The 21,098-nt window shown below is 42.4% G+C and overlaps 2 protein-coding genes across 2 annotated transcripts; one reads left to right on the forward strand and one right to left on the reverse strand.

Annotated features, from left to right (window-relative positions):
- Positions 1–1,901: 1,901 nt before the first annotated feature.
- On the reverse strand, positions 1,902–9,598 carry rmnd5b (required for meiotic nuclear division 5 homolog B). The gene is made up of 10 exons (XM_088295050.1): positions 9,468–9,598; positions 7,381–7,587; positions 7,157–7,299; positions 6,951–7,088; positions 6,778–6,878; positions 5,844–6,010; positions 4,594–4,759; positions 4,376–4,478; positions 4,139–4,293; positions 1,902–3,588 (listed from the first exon to the last, which is right to left on the reverse strand). Exons 2-10 carry the CDS (start codon positions 7,517–7,519, stop codon positions 3,525–3,527), a joined length of 1,176 nt encoding a protein of 391 aa, XP_088151176.1. The 5' UTR covers positions 7,520–7,587; positions 9,468–9,598; the 3' UTR covers positions 1,902–3,524.
- A 3,397-nt stretch (positions 9,599–12,995) lies between these two features.
- On the forward strand, positions 12,996–20,711 carry LOC148338345 (uncharacterized). The gene is made up of 2 exons (XM_088295053.1): positions 12,996–13,453; positions 13,535–20,711. The coding sequence occupies exons 1-2, from the start codon at positions 12,996–12,998 to the stop codon at positions 20,709–20,711; spliced, it is 7,635 nt and encodes a 2,544-aa protein (XP_088151179.1).
- The last annotated feature ends 387 nt before the right edge of the window (positions 20,712–21,098 follow it).

Below are 21,098 nucleotides of genomic sequence, written 5' to 3' on the forward strand. Positions count from 1 at the left end.
TGTTTAAATTGAAGTCATTTTAATTAAATTATGTAATTTGCTTGAGTGATCATGGTTAAGGGCAGGGCGCATCCTCTGGCTACAATAGCCGTGTAATAGATATCAACGTATAGCCTACAGTTGAAAAACTGGGGCCAATCCTCATCCAAATAAATGTGCACTCCGATTGATGCTTTATGCATCATCGCCGTGATCAGCAAAGAAGCTGTGTGTGAGTGTGATTGTAGTCCCAGTCTCATATATGTAGCTATGTCGGTTTATCTGCTCAATTTCACATTTCCTCATTCTCATATAAATCAGCCATGGGGTGGTTAATCCTTTTGGTATGTTGAAGTGGTCATAGGTAGAGATGTCCACATGAATTTTGGTGCCAATTGATCACCGTTTCCGGACGTTATAAGCAATGAAATTACAATGATTTCCAACGGAGAGTTTGTAATCAGTCCCTTCAATGACGAACGACAAATGGAGAGAGCTGCGGTGGGCGTGGTCATATCCCTCATTTAAAAGTAGGCGTTTTTCAAGTCGACTCTTGTTTCTTGTGGATATAAAAAGGTAATGATAACTAATTTCAATTTCCTGATCAAAAATATATAAACTGAGCTGGTGAGTGAAAAATGTGCCATTTGTCCGGCCAGATCCTTTAAATCAGCTCATGAAGAATTTATAAAATTCACCCTTTTTTGGTCTATGATAAACATATTAAGAGTCTTTGCAGTTCACTTACACCCAAATGACCAAGTAAACCCCTTGTGCCATACTTAATACTCTTGAATTTGTACGTATTTTCAATTTACGTCCAAATTAGGGTTTACAACATAGCAACAGCGTCACCTGGTGGCAGGGACCACTAACACTTTGATAGAAGTCTCAATTTTCTTACCGTTCACTTACTCACTCAGACTCTGCTGAACGTAAATGACGAGTGTGAGAAAAAAACGATTCAGAAAATATGTACTCTTCTTTAATATTGATCTACAGTTTGCGCAATTTATTACAGACGCAAGTTTACAGGGACGTCGTTCTATATGTATGACACGTGATCGTCGATTGAAACGAGAATCGTGAATTGTAGTTACGGAAAAATGCCAGCAAGTACCACAACAACTTTCTAAATTAAATAACTTTAAACGAATAGTCATATTTTGGAAGCGGGCTGTTAAGTCACAATCATTATATCATAATATGTAATAATAAACAAGTATGTTATGGAACAAGGCTGCAGAGTTCACTGTAATTTAATAATACAATTTAACCATAGCAGAAAATGCAGTAACATAATACGAAAGTTCCGCAACAATAATTCATAAAGTAACAACGCAGCAGTTACCCATATTTAACAGCAAACAAGGTGTTGGTCACATTATTATTTTGGCATTTTGAAATAACCAACGTTTTGTATTCTCCGCAATTTATTTCAAATGAACTAAATAGTTTGAGCGTATTTTTTTCAACTGTTTTCAAAAATGCTTTTCCTTTTTTCTAGCACATTAGGTTTTTGAGATGTTCTTTAGTTTTTAGGTTTAACCTATAAAAGCTTGCAAAATCTGGATTTTTACCTCAGTTTTTAGTTTTGGCGTTTAAAAAATATATACGTTGCTGAACCGAATCCTTAATTAAAAAAAAAGGAAATGACATGATTATAAAAGCCAGAAGTGCAACTGGAAAAAAAACAAGGGACATTATTGGAATCACCACAAAAAAAAATAAGTCAATAATTTACTTCCATCTCTGATTGAAAAAAAGTTGATCAGTGTTACCAGTGGCATGAAACCCAGTTAATCATCCCCTCTTAAACATTCTAATCTAAGGCCTCCAAGAATTTAGGTGATGTTGTTTTACCCACTTAACGGGATGAGTCTGTTTTCTGTGGTGTGCAGTAAAAATAAGCCTCGCCAACGTACCTGGAGTATAAAGTTTTATTTCTGATGCCCATATATGAAACATGTCAGGTTAAATATTTACAATAAACTCATCACATACAGGAAAGCAGGAAAGGCAGACAGACGGGAACGGGAGAGTCTGCCTGGAAATGATGAACGAGTCTCAACCAAAAGAAATCCTCTTAATCTCAAAACACACACGCGCGAACACACACACACAAAGAAAATAAAAACCTGCTTTGTCATCTACTTTCACACCGCTTAACCCGTACAGGGTCACGGGCGCTGGAGCCTATCCCAGATGACTTCGGGCAAAAAATGGACTCTACCCTTAACTGGTCGCCAGCCACTCGCAGGGCACACATGGAGACCGTCACTGAGCAGGAAACGATCTATGCTCCCCACACACGCAAGTGAAGTCTGCTTTGCTCCATTTTAAATAAAATCCAGATAAGCATTATGTACGTAACACTGAATATATATATATAGATGGTTTATGTGTGAGAGCTATGCTGGTGCAGTGCTTGCAGAGCTAATGAGCCTCACTGATGTGAGGTGACATCACAAATTCCAGGACACTGGGAACATGCATTAGTATGCCACGGAGCACTCTAAGACTGCCCCAAAGATCTGTATATTCTTCTTCTCTTCGTTTCTTTAACACTACCTGTGTGCTGTGAGCATGAGCCCTGAGGAAATATTTCTTAATGATAATTCTATTGCGACTCTGTCTTAAAATAAAACCAAACCTATGAAGCAGATGAATATAGATTAGGGATATATTAAACGGACGTCCCCACCCACGACGTAAAGCTGAGTCACGAGCATCCGGGCAGACCGCGCGGCTACCATCACAACACTTCACACCTCCAAGTCACATGGCGTGCCAGCATTAGGCTCCGCGGCGCGTGGGCGAGCTGTTAGTCGTGCTGCACTAGAGTCTAATACGCATGTTTGCTTGGCTATTTTACATCAGGCTGTTGCGATGGCGAACAGAAAGAGAGCACATTTTCACAGTAGCGTATATTTCCTTGGTGTTGTGTTTGTTAAATACACACGGAACGAGACAAATCTACCAGACGGAGATTGTTGCTGGTGCAGTTTGTCACATGGGGTGGGGTGGGCAGGGGGGGGGGTGGCTGTTCCTTCACCGATAAGTGGATCTGATCAAAGTCGTGCTTGCAGCAACAGTCTCACTTGAGAACTACAGCACATTTTCTCAGAAAGGTGTTCTCATGAAAGATGTATTGCGATAAAAAAAAAAAAAAGGATGGGGGGGCAGGGGGGAGAAGCAGTTTTTCTTTCAGAAGCCAACTCAAAAAAAGCCCAAAAGAACAAACACTATAAATAATAATTATGATAATATTTCAGTTGCAATCAAGTTTGAATGATTCTCAGTCAGTGGCGCTTCTTTGAGAGGACATTCTCATGACTCCTCGTTCCACCGCAGGTCGCAGTGGGACCCTGCATTCTACAGGGTGGGCCGAAGGTGTCCCATGAGCACCGGGATCAAACCTTAATGCTTACAACATCGGGTCATGGGCCAGGGACAGAGGAGGCGGGCCGCGGCAAATGGTCCTGGAAATGCAAGCCGCTCCAGGGAACTTGATCCTCTCTCCCACGCAGGAGGAGTGTGCGCTATCAAAAGTAGATCTGCTTGGCGTGTGAGGGATTCTGTTCCATGGGGCAGTACGGGCATTTCAACCTGACAAGACACATAGACACAGTGAGCATGTGAGAGTGTCCAAATAGATATACAAAGTCCACAACACACTGTCAAGAGAAGCTGGGTTGTTTTCCATGAGAAAACTCAGTGTAGAGATTCAAAATGTTAAACATGTCCCCCCAAGAGTCCGACACATTTGAGAGCTCAAAATGTCTTATGTCATGACGTAATTGAATCAGCGGTCCAAAAATAAATCAAAATGAACGAACAAACAAACAAATGCACCTTTGGAACGGTAAACGAACTGTCAACGGTTTAAAGAAAAAGATACACACTTTTTGTTTAATGTTCGGACACATTGGGAACTCAGAGACCCCCCCTCACAAATAAAAAAAATTAAATAAATAAATACAAATCTAATAAAAAAACAAAATAATATACATTACATAAAGACAGCTTTAACTATGTTTTTCCATATAAAATCTTGACTAATATGTACCTAGACAAACAAATGATTATTTTATTATTACATTGAAAGAAAAATTAATTAATTGCCACTCCAAATACATTAAATGAAGTGTTGACTTACTTCCCAGCGTTGGTCAGTTTGTTGAGAGCATCTCTGGAGATGACATGACCACAAATGAGCTTCATCGGCGGGTTGCTCGCTGAGGTTTGCTGTCTGAGGATGGGGCAGGCAAACACCGAGTGGTACCAGCACTTCTTGCCGAGGTCAATTTCAATCTGTGGCAGAGGCAGGAAAGGCATTAGGACAAGACTGAACAGAAAAGGGAAACGTGACTTTGGAACGGAGAACAAAACTCACGGGCAGCTCGTCTTTGTGCGTCCAGACGCCGCTGCATTGCCTTTGCTCGATCACCTGCTTGATGTTCATCAGCACGGGCAAAGCCATGCAGCCTGAGGCGAAGCTGAGGGAGCAAAAACATTGCGGCTTTCATCATGTCACGCCCCCACATAAAAAACGCTACATGAAGATATCAAAAGGTTTTAGGTGGTTAAGATCAAACGGAGCAGAGGACTCACCTAACGCTAAGAGGGGACTCGACAGAGAGGCCCAGTAAAGCGCAGGCGTCTCTGGTGAAGATATTACAGATTTCCGCCCACTGATTGGTTTCTAGCAAACTACGGTATGGAGAGTTCTCAATGCCGTGACGCAGGTACACCAGGCTGCCCATCAGGATTTGAATATCTGCACGAACAACAAATAAGAGAGAGCTGGATGTTAATGACCTTTTGCATTTAAGTCAATTCGCCTGCATCGTGAGCACCCGTTCATCATGGGGGATCCGTTCCAGACTCGCCCACTGCAGTCGAAAATCCGCAATAGATAAAAAATAAAAATAAAAAATGACTTCAGATTTACGCATAATATTTATGTGCTGATGATTCACATTTCCCCCAAAAAAGGAAAATAAAAAAGCAGGGGCACAGATGATGAACCACGACATATGGTAGGGGAACATAAAGTTAAACTAGGGCATGCCCGATTAAGCGGACGGCCAGCTGATATTAGCTTTCCAACACGTTATAAAATTGGACAATTAAAGTCAACCACCCAAAAACACAAAGAAAATTTAAAAAAAAAAAAAATGTGCTAATTTTTCTGCTGTGTTGTTCCGCCGGAACTCATGTCTTTATATGGCACACAGGACCAAAGAAGTTGTTGTTCATATTTATTATTTTATTTATTTAATTATTTTTTAATGGGTTCTCGGAATGGTACTCAGCCAAACATCAAAATCGGCCTAAAAAAATAAATAAATAAAATAAAAATCCATCAGTCAAAATTTGACTTATTTGCAACTGTTTTGTAATTTTTTTTTCTGAAAAATGTAATCTATTCGCACCAACCTGAGTTTTTCTTGGTACTCTCTCCGTAGCTCCCTAAAGGCCAATACATATTTTCTGCATTGTAAATCCACACGCAGACTGCGGCCTGACATGCGATACTATTTATATTACATTACTTAGTTCAAGTTGGTACATGGTCTACACATCACCACAGTTATTATTTATAGTCAACAAAAACTAATGAAATAGCTAAAACTAAAGTTATAAAAATTAGTGCTTTAACAAAAACATTAACAAATTGAAATTTTACATTTAGAAATAATTATAGTGAAAATGTTCTTGGTTTTCATCTTAGTTAATTATATCATACATTAGCTTTGAGATTTATTTTAATTTGATATTACTGTACTGCCGTACGGAAGAAAGGTCATACGTAATTCTTATGTATATATTATAAAAGAAAAAAAAAAAAAAGTTCTTACCTCTCTGGTGTTGCGAGGCGAAGGGTTGGAAGTGCCTAGCGTACTGTAGTGCCTCCATCTGGTTGCCAATGCCCCCGCTGAGCAGGCTGATGAAGTACAAGCGGTGCAATTTAAACTCTAAGCTACTATTGAGGTCCAGAAGACGTTGCCGATTTGTCACCGCCCACCTAAAATCAAGCAAAATAAAAGTTAGCAAGGTCAATAATGCATGCCGTTCATTTTGCAGCGTCTTTGATACGATACTGCAGAGAGCAATGGAGAACACTTTGCTACGGCATCAACGCATTTTAAAGTATCTATGTTGGACGTTGTCACATTTTCCATTTTGCCAGAGCTGGAACGCGTCAGAAGTTAATTCTTTCAAAACTTGCTAACAAGTTCCCTCACAAAATTAGCTGAAGTTTCGTGTGACATGGGAAAATGTAACGTAGAGGCGTTGAATTTTGATTGGCGGGCCACAATGGATTCTAAAATTTGACAGAGGGGCCGATCTAGGAGCATATGGATGGAGTGTTTTGGTAACCTCACCACATCGGAGAAAAACAAAACAAAACATTTAATCGTAAATAAAAGTGAACCAAAGCAATACAACAATATATGTCTTTGAAAAAACACAGTATTTAGAAAATAAAACATTAACAAGGTTAATTCATTTAATTTTTTTTCAAGTTTGGCGGGCGGATTAAAACGTTTAACGGCCCGCATGTGGCCCCGAGCCGTAGTTTGCCCACACCTGCTTAAGATAATTCCGGCCTTCACTGACCAAGTCCGTTTTGTGGTTTGCCCCGCTTGCTCACAATGAGACACATGGGAACTGTTTGGCCGCATTTCTCGGTGTACGGTTCACGTTGTGTAGAAATAATCAATACAAAGCTAAGGCGGCTCCAAATTGGTACCGGATGATGAATGTGTAGTCAAATTAAAGCCAACATACTCGAGTGCCGGCCTCAAGTTCTGCATCCTCAGCGCTTCAAGGATCCTGTTGAGCTCCAGGAAAGGCTGCTTCATGCTCATATCTATGACTACACCCGACTCCTAGAAAAACAACGCACTTATGAAGACCACACGTCACTATACAATAAAAAGGATGGAGGTTTGATGCTTTACCTGACAAAGATCTTCTGCGACACTGAGCATGCCTTGTCTGTACAGATGCTCCACTATTGTTTCACTCAGGTGCTTTTGTCTCTCCGTAGTGTCCCACACAGTCTCCGCGACAACGGCACTAATCTCGGCATCAAAATTCTGGAAAGACAGATAACACGCGTCAGCTATCCGCGTTTTCATGAGCGTAAGTGATGGCTGTCCTTTACCCTGTCGATGGCTTTGCCCACTTTCGACACGCTGCCGTGAATGTCCTTATGTCGAGAGGCTAGCATCTGGACAGTCTCTTTGATATTCTTACAGCACTGAGCCATAGTCTGAGACAGGACCGACAGATCTCCGTCTTGGACTCCTGCAAAAGATAAAAAGTTAACATTAATTCAAGCTAAAATAACACCAATAACTTTTTGAAGGGAGGCTCTGTTTTCCTTACCAAACGCAACCAGCTGTCCTCGTATCTCGCAGACGCTGCGCAGGAGCTCGTCCAGCCGCTCCTCAGACTGGTGGCCGTACATGACAAAGCGATGGAGCACTTTCTCCAGCTCGCGCTCCACACACGCACACTGTTCCATAGTTCACACGCTACACACACACATATACACGCGCACACACACACACTCCCTCACGTTCCCAAACACCACTTTGGAAGAAAAACAAATGGTGGAAATCAAGTTAAATCTATTTCATCATTACTTTATATTGTAGGTGCATCTGTTTTCTAATTCCAGCTGTGTCAATATATGCTAATGTAGACCACCATCCATCTGCAGTGTAAACTATACCACATTTGTCAGCAATTATTCTTCAAGTGATTCTAAATGCAAATAACACCTTGGATGAGCTGCATAAGAAGCTGCTAAAAGTGAAAATGAACTATGTGCTCTGGCTAACTACCATTGTTTTCTCTTGTACCAGCAGGATGGTCTTGTCTGATAGTAACCATCCACTGATTTAATCAAACAGGAACTATACTATCATGTGCACAACCACCAACATATTTCACAGTCAAATCGGTCATTTAAAAATTCCTGTAGTCCTGCATGAAAGCAGATGGAATATCTTTGTATTGAAGCAAAGTAAAATAATTGAAAAAATCTGCTTTTATATTGAGAAATAACACTTTTGCCAATTTTACAACTTGTTAAGGACCAATCAGTAACTGAATCTTAAATGGACCAACCACTGAATCATGATCAATTTGTTTGTGCGTTTCTGCTATGATGTTTTGAAATGTCCTATTTTTTTAACAAAGGAATTTAAACAAAAAAAGTGGGATTATTTCTGTTTTTAACCGATAAATTGACAATAATTGACAGATTAATCATTGTTGAAAGTCATTAAATGCAGCCCTATTTTAAATCAATTCTAAAGTGTTTATTGTAGTACAGATTAATTTGTTTGTGGTTGTTCAAAAAGACATGGAAGGAGGACACGTGGGAAAAATAATCTGCTATTGAATCGCCATGGCCACATTGAGCAAACTAAATAAACCTGGAGATATTGAAACTTGTGAAAAAAAAATTTCAAAAATTGTATAGCCCTAGTAAGAATATACGCAAATTTAGGTTTGTATGACTTTTCTATCAAAATACACCGAACATTTAACCCTGCTAAGAATACATGCATACATATTAATTATAATATTTTTTCCTCAGATGACCTTGCCATCCTTAAATAGATTTATTCATTAAATCAGTACAAAAACACTACTGAATTTCAAACTCAGTTAAATATGTTTAACTGGTAAACATACGTGACGTAAAAACCTAAACAACTGTATTGCATTCGAAGTTAAATTTGCATCAAATGTTGACATTGTTTGAAAGTCGCGTGGACTTCACCACAGCACAGATACGTGTATATTTTGTTGCTATTAAAACATTAGCTTTGAACACGGCGCGAGAGAAAAGGGGTCATTTTAAACTGCTGGTGATTACACGAACTCTTCTGCAGTCTACAGTCCGGCCTGGTCGGTGTCTAGGTCTTGAGGCCTTGTGTTTACTAACGGCAAAACGGAGAGAAATCACTTTTAATCGTCGGACAATTTATGAAAGAGCAACACTTGCAAACTGGTAAGTCTTAAAACACCATCACCCCTTTGTTGAAAGGACTAAGTCCCGATGTGACCTTTTTGTTTACGTGGGGCTGTGCGTGTAGGCTTAATTTTTTTTTGCACAATGCTAGCTACCGTTAATGTAAGCTATATTTCCATCTACTTATTTTACACACCAAATGTGACGAGACACGCCGTCCTTCAAGTAATCATGTTTCACTATCAAAAAGTGTACATCGGAACGTCGTAAAAAAACTAATAAAAATAAATCGAACAAACCGTATCAAAGCTAGTCACTGCTAGCAGCTAATTTGTTAGCCAGCTGCTGAATGACTTGACAAGGCCTAAATTGTCTCAATCGGGAATGGCGACATAGCCCATATTGTTCGTTAGTCATTTCCCCAGTACTAAACTTCTATATAACCATGAATAGTTACGATGACACGCTTTTAATGAATCCTACTTACCGATCTGGATTAGTTAGCAAACATTAGCGTTAGCCAGCCCACTGCAGTTGTTAGCAGTCCGAATGCGGATGTTCCTGTGTCGCATCGTGACTTTACGCGATCACTTCACAGTAAAAGTCTACCAACTGCTGACACTTTTCAAGTCCATCAACATCGGCTGCCTTCATATTTAGACAAGTCGTTTGTATTTATCGCGTGGATCTTTACTGGCCAAGTAATAAGAAAGACTTTCAATATTTTATTACTCAAATAAATACATAAAATGCACAATATGAACACGTGTTACGGATTTGATCTTCCTTCTACACAGTGTCAAAAGCAAGGCCCGGGGGCTAGAGCCGGCCCGACACTTCATTTTATGTGGCTCCGCAGAAGCAAATCCTGTGCGTAAATGTATGTTGAAATATAATATTAATTTAATATAATAATATCCGAGCCCCATTTTGGAGTACCTTGAACAATAGTTGAACAAACCATTATCCTTGATGTCTAATTTCAAAACTAGTTATCCATCAGATGTTGTGTATCAATGATAAGAAATTCAATATTTGTATTTTTTCACGGTCATAATGGCCCTCTTCAGAGATTCCGGGCTTTTAAAATGAAAAGTTGTCATTTTGGAGTTATTTTTGCCAAAGTAATTGATTGTGCGATTGTTTGCTGTGTGCCTCATCAAGCCGTGCACATGCATCGTTTCCTGAAAATCCCCAAAAGACAACACCTCAGATAAACCTTATGTTTAGCAAATATTAACATATTGGTAAACATAAAAAACTAGCACCATTATTTTAAACCTATAAATACTGACTTTATTACGTGTCAAAAATTATATTTCTTTGAAAACATGCAGTTCTCAATCATTGAATGCAAATACTGTATATTGAAATTAAAAAGTAAATACAGTTCAGTACAACTGAACTGTACCGAGGCAGTGATTCTTTTATGTATCACTGGGGGGAGTCCTCTACCACTAGTGGTAACCATACCACACTTAGATTTTTTTTCTTCAGCACCTCAAAAAATGTGACCTTTTTTCCCAACGGTTATTCGATTGAAAAGTCACCAAAAGCCTAGAATTAGCTACGTACAGTTACGAAATACAAAAAAACACACCATTTTGTAAGCGCTGAAGAGGGGTTCCTCTGTCTCAGTACGAAAATCCCAACGTATGACGTTTCAAGATTCTAAATGGCGTGCATAAAAATACATCGTTACATGGCACCGGCCATGTTCATTTATCACTATACCTGCTGATTTGAATTTTATTGTTCAATATCTATAGAAGTTTTTATACAAACATTTAAATGAATTCCGACATATAAAGGTTACGAACAGATCGAGGCATGCTCAGTTTCTGCAGTACTTACTGCTTTTTGTTTAACTGCCTAATATTTATTTCCATGGTGTATCGGAGTGTAAATTGCTGTTATTTGAACCAGTTTAATTGTGCTCTAATTTTTTTTTAATGAATTGTATTTGGTAATTTGACAGATTTTTTTTTATTCAGACACTTGGCAACAATTTGAAACAATGAAAAATTTGCATGTCTCCTCCTGAGCCGTGTTGCATTTAATTCTAACCATTTCTCTTTAGTGCTTGAGCTTGAGTTTTGCTGTATGATATTCCTCTGAAATGTGAATTCCCTCTCAAGATTTCTTTGAGGATATACGATGCCTTTAAATTCAAGTTGCTAATGAGTATATATCAAATTCATGGTTGAAACGGAGCTAAAGCTGTCTTTACAGTGTCCATCGTCACACGTTAATGTGCGTGCTCGTTGCCACTTCACTGGACGGGAGGCAGAATAGACTCAATATCTTACTGCTACAGTGAAATCATTGCGCAAATGAGTTAATATTGACTGAGTGAACAATTTTGGCTTTGGTTGCAGTCAAATATTTTCCATTAGGATGTGTTGAATGACCAAATGACTGAGATTTACAGCTGATCTCTTGTGGTATTAGGCGAGGGACAGGTTTAGTCAAACTGACAAAGTCAAAAATACCCATGCACCCTCATGTTGGCTATCATTGGTCGTCTGCCAACATAAAAACATGCTCTGACCACCAATTGTAGCTTTGGTTTAGTGTGGTATACAAAACACCGGCCTAAGTAAAAGATCCAGACAGTAAGAGACAACCGTGTGCATACCTTCTTAATCTTGCGCAAAAGTAGCGTGCTTGCACAAACAGCCTTTGTTTGACCGGTCAAATTTGGATTTCTGGACCCATCTTTAACCTGTCCTCCCCCCACCTAGATATTGAATGCATAGACACACATATTCACATTTAATCTACAAGGTCATCTCTAAGAGGAAGCTCAAAACATTTTAGTGAAGTATGTATTCCGTACAATAAGCTTTGTATTATTTCCTTTCCCATCTTGCCCGAGCAGCCAGAGCAGAGACTATCAGTCTCCGATAGTATGGTTCTATATATAGCCGGCCCCTGTGACTGAGCTGGCCCTAAGTGTCAGATTCCAGTCGCACTCATCCGTCGTCCTGGCTGGATCAGCACCTGCTGCTAACTATAAACCCACCCGGGCCAGCGTTCACAAGAAAGCCAATGCCGACCCGCACCGCTCAGCTCAGAGAAGAAAAGTGAGGAGCCAGGGTAGACTCAGAAGGCACTTTGACCAAGGCCAACTCTAAAGGGAGGGGCTGAAATGAAGAAGGGAGCAGTGGAGGATGCAACGTGCCGGCGAAAGATGGCCTCATTGCTTTTTTATATTGAAGCCTGATCCATGCCACTGCATTGATCTGAAGCAGTGAGGCTCAATCACATTTGGGCTCTTCAAAGTTGCTCGTCCTCACATGTTGATCTCTGAGACTTGAAGAGTTCCGTGGATTAAAGAGACACTTCCTTGGATCACTGGCAGACATTGCTATACAGGGGAACTTGATGCCCTTTGGAAAAGACCTATCTTTCTTTTCAAAGGTACAGTATCAACTATTCTGTTGTTGCCTTACAGCTGTTTTAATTTAGTAACTTTCATTCTTGTTTTGAGCAATAAGAAGAAATAGCAGTCATTTATTATACACATCTTTTGTATACTTGCTAAAAAGTAAAAATCATTGACTGCAAGCCATCTTCAGACCCTGAATTTCTGGATTCTTAAAAGCCAACAATGCCATTGGCAGTGAATGAGTTTTAAATTACATTACAGAGTTCTGTGTCTTTAATTGGCTTAATTTTTCTTATCGTTACTGTTCCCATAATCCAATATGTCAATTTACAGTAATACTATTTTAAGACAATTTGATGTGTAAATGGTGGTTGATTATTAGTGCACTATGATTACAGTATTGATAAAATGTTACTCCTGATTTCAAAAGACCAACAATCAAAACAATAATATTCATTATTGGGTTCTATCTCTTCATGCTATATGTCTGTGGTAATAAAAATGAGTGATCTTACACACCGTCCTGGTGACCCCATCTCCTTTCCAGTCCAGGAAGAGAACCAAAAGCAAACTAGAAGACAGACTCGACGGCCACGTTGAGACTTCGGTGCTTGTGGACTAGTGATGGACAGCTGGACTCTTCAAGAGGACAGCTATTCATTGCTGCGCAGTGCACCTCGCACGCAGTTTTCCTTGCACCATCGGGACGGCACCCCTAACCACGTTGAAATATTTGACATCATAAGTTCTCCAAGTCAACGCAGCGCCATATCTGAGACCACTTGCCTGTGTGACATATTTGGGGATGATTGTGAGTCACCCTCGGCCTCCAACAGTCCAGCCGTAGGGTCATTTGTCTATTCGCAGACGGAAGCGGAGAGGACATTGGTCACGTCACCCCTGGGGGATGATTTGAATGATTCCTCCGGCTCGTACCACACAGCACCGGGTTCCTTTGAAGGAGAAGAGGGAGCTGACAAGCTAACAGAGAGAATTTACAGCCCTGCACTGCAGGGTGAGTCCACTGAATCCGAGCAGCCTGAGCAAATCATAGTGAACTCAGAACTTTCTAAAGCTAGTAGCTCAAGTTTGGAGTCGGAAAATAAATCACCTGTGCATCAGCTGTACACAGTAAGCCCGTTATCCGAATTCCACAACACTGACTTTAGGGAGAAGACCCCTTCTCCTGGACACAACAGCTCCTCTAGCCTCTGTTCACAGGAAACAGTTTCAGGTTTGTGTTATTCCTCTACTGAGACGAGATGTTCACCCTCATTACTTCATCCACTACGTGAACAAGTGAGACTAACTCCTGTGTTAAAAGGCACAAAAAATAACAGCGTGGCCAGCTTGTCAAGTCAATCTCCAACTCCAAGTCCTACCTGTGAGCCCATGAACTGCACAATCTCATCCTCCTCAGACTCAATCAACACTCAATCTCAGTTTAGAGAAACAAAACCTGAGCCAGGGAGCACACACCTTAACAAAAACACCAGTCCATCACCTGGCCCCACCCCCACTGATTTTTCTTCTCAATCTTCAAATGTAGAATCAAGATCTGATGTTTCCTCTCATTTGCCTTCATCTGGATATACAGAATACCAGCCAGAAGAAACACTGCTCTCTTCTAAACTAAATTATAGTTCTTCCTTACCTGACACCCAAGCGTCATCTCCTTTGAATGAGCTGAGCAAAAGTGTCTCCCTGCCTGATCTTATGAGCAGAGGCTCCACACCAGATCTAGAAATAGAAAACTATCTTCTTAGCTCTGAGTTGAATGAATATCACAACACAACAGAAATTGACTTTAAAAGTATTGAGATTGACACCACCCTCTCAACAGCTTCCACAAGCTACACACCCTCCCCTCCTGTGATATCATTCAGTCCATATTCTGTGGATAGTGGCGTCGTACCCGAATTAAAGCACACCTCTCTATCGCCTGACTGGCAGAGTGCTTCGTCCGCAGTACACAAAAGTGGGACAAGAACATCCTCACCTGGACACTCAAGACCTAATTCAGCATCATCTGAAATAATCACCAAGGCTTGTTTACCTGTGACTAACTATAGTTTATCGCCATCACCTGGCATCAGGAGTACCTGTTCTTCAATCGAGAGCACACACACAGCTCCTTCACCTGAGATCAGGATCACAGCATCCTCACCAGAGGTTGAAAGGCGAGACTACATCTCTGAAGAGCAAACAATATCAGACTCTCCTCTTTTAAAGTGCGCACGGTCAAGGAGTGTCACTTCCTCGCCTCACATCACTGGGATATCTTATTCTGTTGTTCTACCTGAGGAGGGGGAGACTCCCCTGTTTCCCGAGCTCTGTCGTCTCCCTACTCCTGAGTCTGAGATCACACGTACATGTGCGTCACCTGTGAGAAGGAGCCCCTCCCCAAGTAGAGCAAGTATACCACGAGACTTGTCTCCTGGATCAGGCTTCTCAGGCTCAGAGCTACAGGGTGAAGTATCTCAGTCCAGGTCCCACACATCTTCACCTCAGTCCATGTATTGCACTCCCTCACCTGAGCTAAGACACCAGAGCCTAAATTCTTCTCCTGAGCTCAGAGATACAGATCCATCGCCTGCTACACCATCTCCAGTGAATAGATGTAATCAACGTTCACCATTAATCCTATCCTCGGAGTACAACAGCCACTATTTAAAGCCGACTCCTCCCTTGGAGACACCTGAGGGAATTATTTTCTCCTTTCCCAACCAACACAAAGGGTTGGAAACTGAATTAGACAAAGAAGATAACACATCTGAAACAAAAACCAGTTCTCCATTTGTGCCTAGTCAGTCGATAGCATCTAATTCACCGTTCTTATCTGAGGAAAATTTTGAAGAAGCATCAATTCAACAACACACAATGGACAGACTTACCCCAAAGGAAATACCGATTGCTGGTTCGGTATCCTTATCTGGGAAAAATCAAGGTGCTGAGAGTATTACTCATTTTAACAGCCCTACTATTAAAAATAAGTCACTTACTCCCAATTTGGTGTTTACTCATAAGGAAAAGCTTCACCATATTTCTAACAAGGCTAAATCTCTGCAAAGAGAAGAAAAACGACTGCATCAACACACACATAATTCATTTAAGTCAAATAATACCTTTGATCATTCGAGACAAAAACTTGGTGAAAGAGCAAGATTTACGCAGAACATGGCCCACCATTTAAACAAGAGGAAAACCCCCTCTCCCCCACTAACTAGATTTACCCCTGTACACATTATAGAACCTGAGAAACCACGTCGAAAATGGCAGAATAGAGTCCGCCCTGACTTTGCACCATCCTCACAGAGTGGTTATTTGAGGAAGACCGTGTCAAATAGGGAAAGCCCCGATATTGTCCCTCCTGATAATAATAGTCAGCCCCAATGTGTCAGACTTGGGAAGCAATTGGAAGTGGAGAGGAAAGTTGAGCTGGAGGAGAAGAGAGAAAGGGAAAGGGGAATGGAGACAGAAACGCGGAGGGAGGGGTGGGAGATTGATAAGTGGGCGGAGTGGCAAAGGGATGCCAGTTACAGAGGGGAACAGGTTGAGCTGTCATTCAATGCCAAGAATAGAAAAGGGCCTGCAACTCGCAGTACAGCCCCCACAAGCACAGAGAGCTGTCGGGGACTGCCAACACCGCATTCCTATTCAGAGAGTTTGCTTGCCACAAGACAGCCACAGGAACAGCCAAGTCGACTTAAACTTGCCTCGCAGAGAGACAAGAGTGGTGGGGTGACCAGGCGACTTCAGAATCCTGCACCACAGAACAAGTTCTGTCCTCGATCGGGCACAAACAGGCCTGGCCGTAGTTCAAGCTCTAGCATGGGAAGTGAGTTGGATGAAGCAGACAATGAGGTGAAGTGGCTCACAGATGTGGCTTTTCGGAGCCTGTCCAGCCCCGAGGTAGATTACCTTGATATGTACAACTCCAGTCACCGATCATCTACCAACATCTCCCAGCCTTCGACTCAGGGGAGCCCAGCGGGGATCAGTGGCGCCTGGCCGACCTATGCTGATTTCAGGGGTTCTGCTTCAAAGCTGGACAGTGATGACCTTTCATTACAGCAGCAGTCTCTGTACCATTCTGATGGAATTGATTCAGCCCGCTGCTATGCGATGGGAAGCTTTGAATGCATCGATGTGGCTGTGGAAAGAGAAGACACAAGGAAGGTCAAAAGAGGAGTGCCAAAGAGACAGATTCAGTTAAAGAGGAAGGAGAGCATGGACGACAGTAGTGAAAATAACAGTCCTGGACTTCCTGTGATGGAAAACAGGTCTTCGCTTGAAAGACATTCCAGAGAGGCATTGTCCAGAAAGTGCAGTTCACCAGCAGCACACCAAGAAGGCTATGCTCCTGAGCTGAGCCCTGATCCTGAGCACAATGAAAGAAAATCCAAATTTCAAAAATCTATTTCTCTGGATGATACATGCTCTCAGACAAAAATGGCCACTTGCCTTATCAAGAGTGTTTTGTCTAAGAAGATGCAAAGTGCTGATAAACAATCTGATGAGCCAGATGGAGATGAAGTGAACCCCGCTTTTGGAGACAACACTACTGAGGACTTAAATTCTTCCTTGTCCTCTAACTACAATCATCCCTGCGAAGTTTTTACTATGAAAGATGAACAAAGAGATGACATCAGACCAGGAAAGAGTTTAGTCGAGAAATCCAACAACAAGCCAAACACAAACAGCAGAAACAACAATTCTAACATTTTGCACACTGACAACCAACAGTTGGATTTTCAAGTGTGCAATTCAACTACACCAGCATCTGAAATAAGATCTAAACTTACAGAGCCATTGGATATCTCACAGTCAAGATGTATACAGCACATAGATGACAGTAAAGCATGGCAGGGAAAAGAGGGAGGCAACTCAGCAAATGCCATCGCCGGGAATACGCAAGCTCCTTCTGCTACCGGAGCCTTCAGCACACAGACCAGGATGACAAGCCGACATCAGGCATGTGAAAACACAGAGGTCCATAAACAACTGCAACAGCGTGACAAGAGCTGCCACATGACACAGGAAACAAAGGATACTATTTTTCAAGGGGGCAAGAAAAAGAAAGCATCTCTCAATGTCTGCCTGACGCCTGAGGCAGAAAACAATCGAGACATATCTTCACCAGATATTTATTTCAGACAAAAGGAAGAAAAGCTCCAAGAGACCAATGTGGATCTCAAAACAGATGATCGGAATGAGGATAATAAAGCAAAGGGCCCTATCCACAAAGTTAGAGACGTCAGGAAACTTGTAAAGAATACATATAATCTCTCCTTCAAAGCAACCAGTTGTACATCGCCCTGGGATATCACAGAAGAAAGGATGGAACATTTGAATGAGACAAACAAGGATGGACTTAAAAAGGATGCGGAAGAAGAGCACGAGGGATGTGCAGCGGAATTACGCGAGGAAAGGACAAATAAGTGTATGATGGAGAGGAGAGAGGAAAAGGGGGAGAACGGGAAAGATGAAAGTTTGTCTACATTACACTCACCTCTGCAGCGCGTAGAGAAACCTCTATCTCAACTGCACCCGATGCAAATACAATGCAAGGCAGTATGCTGGAAAGACGACAAAACTACAATACAAAGTCATAAAGACTCAGAGAACCCTAGAGGCAAAACATTGCGCTCTGCAAACGCAGAACAAGACAATAAATCGTCTAAAAAAGACACACAGTGGGGGATGCAGGGGCCACCGGCTAGTGAAGCAACTACCAAATTGTGGCAACGCGATTTCAATATGGATGCAGACAGTGTGGACAAGCCTGTTCTTACGAGAACAGACGGAAAACCTCCCATGCTTGGAAGTCTCCACAAACCTCCTGGTAAGGAAAGAGGAGTCTCCACTGCTGTTGTGTTGATAAGAGATGAATCCAGCCAGGCAAAGACATGTACACCCCTTACTCAGGAAGAGGTTCCCACCCTACTCCAGGCCTCATCTTCACCTGAGATCACAACCACCGGCAGCACCCCAAGCAGTAGTAGTCACTCAGTTTCCATGTTATTAAAGGAAAAAGGCTACCAAGCTGACATTGGAGCAGTGGTGGGTGAGAGTCAGAATACAACCGAAGGCAAGGTGGACCAGCGTAAACATGTCAACTGCTTAGAGATCCCACTGCAGACGCCCTCAGATGGTTTAGCTGAGTCACATCGAGAGAAGACACTCTCTGCTCTATCCACTGTGCCTAGCCCTTTGCTGCCGTCTGACCATATAGATGAAAGTGCAAAGTCCAAAGAGGACGAGGGTGGTTGCATCAAACTAAAAACAACCAGCTCACAAGAAAATCCACCAGACCACATTTCATCTTTTGATAAACACAAGGAACACAAAGACTTAGAAGCCGTGAAAAGAGAGGACTCAACTTTCCCTCCAAGGTCACCTGCAATAAGACGATTCAGACCTCAGCCAATAGAGGTGAAGTCGCTTTCAAAAGAAACACCAAAGCAAGAGATGACCACAAAAAGCCCCAAAAATAGGCCGCAAACCATCGAAGTTAAATCTATTGCTAAAAATTCAGAAAAACCAGCCGTACCTCCAAAACCAACTTGCAAATTCAAACCTGCGGATTTAGGAGCGAAGACTAATGAAGCACCTGGATCAGCTATTCCAAAGAAGGATGAGAGGCCTCAAACAATAGTAGTATCATCACCCACCATCTACAGAAAGATCCCCTGTGAGTCGTCCTCAGTGTCTAACCAAACGAGAAAACTAGCTGTCTCGGCTGTATCTAGCCTGAAACCTCGATCAAGCAAAATAACAGCAACATTGTCGAGTGTCACAAACCAAGCTCCATCATCATCAGGCAAAGATGCTTCCAAAGGTCAACTGCAGCAACAACGGATAGCGCCTGTGAGATCCGCACATGCTACAACTGCAACATCAGCGCCTGTGCCGAGTATTACCTCAACTGAAGGTCCAAATTCTGATCCGGTAGCAAAACAGGTGCCTGAACTAGCTACGTCTTCTACAGGAACCATAGGTACAAGCCAGCCTGCTGTTGCGGAGCCAAATATGGATGAAGTAGCTGTGACAACATCTCCAAACAATCCCAAACCAACTGCTGAGTTCTCTACGACACAAACCCCAGAATACACACAGCAGCAATACCGGGGGTCATTGTCCAATAGACGCACCCAAAGGGCCGCTGACCAACTTTTTTATGTCTCAGATGACCCTCCAAGCTACGATGAAAGAGAGAGCTTTAGTCCCCTCATGCCAGATTTGACGCACCGGCGTTCAAATCGCTATCACAACCCTTCCTACCCTCCTCCTTGTTCCTGTACAGCTGGCTGCCCTCCTCAGGCAGCTCTGCCCCCGCCTGCACCCCATCATCACCATCATCACCACAGCCCACACAACCTTACCCCACCAGCGCCTACACACTCTCCAGGTCACATGATACCATACCAAGCCCCCCAGCCTATCATCCGACCCCACCAATGCAGAGCTGATCCTCAGCCCATGAACTTTCAGCCCAGCTCATCACCAAAGTCAAGTCCTCTCTGTCCAAGCCAACCGCCTTCCATGTACCAACCTCCTCATCATCCTCCTCCATGTCCTCCCCACTCCTCGCTCATGCCGGTGGACCGCCCCATGCCCACTGACCCCCGGCGGCTACCTCCCCATCGATCCCCCCAGCATCAGCCAGCAAGCATGCCTGGTGCTCCTTACAATGATCCAGGGCACAACCACTCCCCTGGCCTCGCTCCCATGGATCCCCAATACATGTGTGGGCAGTATGGCTCAGAGTATGGGGGTGACACCTCCAGTATGTACTCGGAGAGCAGCTATGGGCCGACACCTAGAAGGGTCCTCTTGGATCCAGAAACAGGGAAGTATTTTTATATTGAGGTGCCAATGCAGCCCTTGAGGAAGATGCTGTTTGACCCAGAAACTGGCCAGTATGTGGAGGTTCTCATCCCTCAGCAAGGCATGTCTCACTCAGGCCTATATCCTCCATCAGCAGCGCCATACTCATCTCTCCACAACCCTAACATGTATGGCCCGGCTCCACAGTATATGCCCTATGTCGCGCCCCCTCCCACTGCCCATCCCCCGTCTCAACACCAGCCGCCTCGATACCCTGAGGCCTTATCTGCAGCAACAGTCCACCCAAATGGGCCCAGTGGTAGCTATCGTAATTGTACCGGTCAGGGATCCAAACCAGAGGCCCCAAGCCATCCACCACTGGACCAGAGCTACCTGGATGGTATGTATTATGTTCCCACTGGGATGAATGCAGGCTCCAATCCCACCCCACCAGTCTACTACCATAAACATCCACCCGGCCTTCCCCCACCAGGGGGGAAAAGGTCCTGAAATAGCGGACACGGGCCGTCTTGCTGGAGCCTGTAAAGTTTTAAATACACACTGTATAAAGTTGGAGCCTAATGTTAGCTTGTAATGTTATTTAAGTTTTCATGTTGCAATTGAAGACAGCAATTCTTTATGTTGTTTATGCAATGCCTCTTGTTGTCTGTCAAGCTGCTATATTAGAATAAGAAACAGTTTTTAAGATAATGCTTTTTAAAATATTAATGTGGGAGAGGGAGTGATATGTTAGAAATACCTAAACAAATCCATAAATACGTTGTCATTTTTGATACAAGACACTAATTTACCTTGCTGAAGTTATAAAACGAAACAAGTAACCGTTATGTGTACTTTAACAACAAAATGTCTCCCAAGAAACTTGTCAATGCTGTT

Source organism: Idiotropiscis lumnitzeri, chromosome 4 (assembly GCF_059441095.1).
Source record: "Idiotropiscis lumnitzeri isolate Australia: NSW breed Sydney's pygmy pipehorse chromosome 4, RoL_Ilum_1.0, whole genome shotgun sequence".
NCBI lineage: Eukaryota > Metazoa > Chordata > Actinopteri > Syngnathiformes > Syngnathidae > Idiotropiscis > Idiotropiscis lumnitzeri.

Excerpts from the sequence above, each read along its gene's own strand:
- rmnd5b (XM_088295050.1), bottom strand. The coding sequence starts at position 7,519 with ATGGAACAGTGTGCGTGTGTGGAGCGCGAGCTGGAGAAAGTGCTCCAT. Across the intron at positions 6,879-6,950 it reads TCGCAGAAGATCTTTGTCAG|GAGTCGGGTGTAGTCATAGA; the intron begins GTAAAGCATCAA and ends TTGTTTTTCTAG. Across the intron at positions 3,589-4,138 it reads AAACTGACCAACGCTGGGAA|GTTGAAATGCCCGTACTGCC; the intron begins GTAAGTCAACAC and ends GTGTCTTGTCAG.
- LOC148338345 (XM_088295053.1), top strand. The coding sequence starts at position 12,996 with ATGGACAGCTGGACTCTTCAAGAGGACAGCTATTCATTGCTGCGCAGT. Across the intron at positions 13,454-13,534 it reads GAACTTTCTAAAGCTAGTAG|CTTTAGGGAGAAGACCCCTT; the intron begins CTCAAGTTTGGA and ends CCACAACACTGA.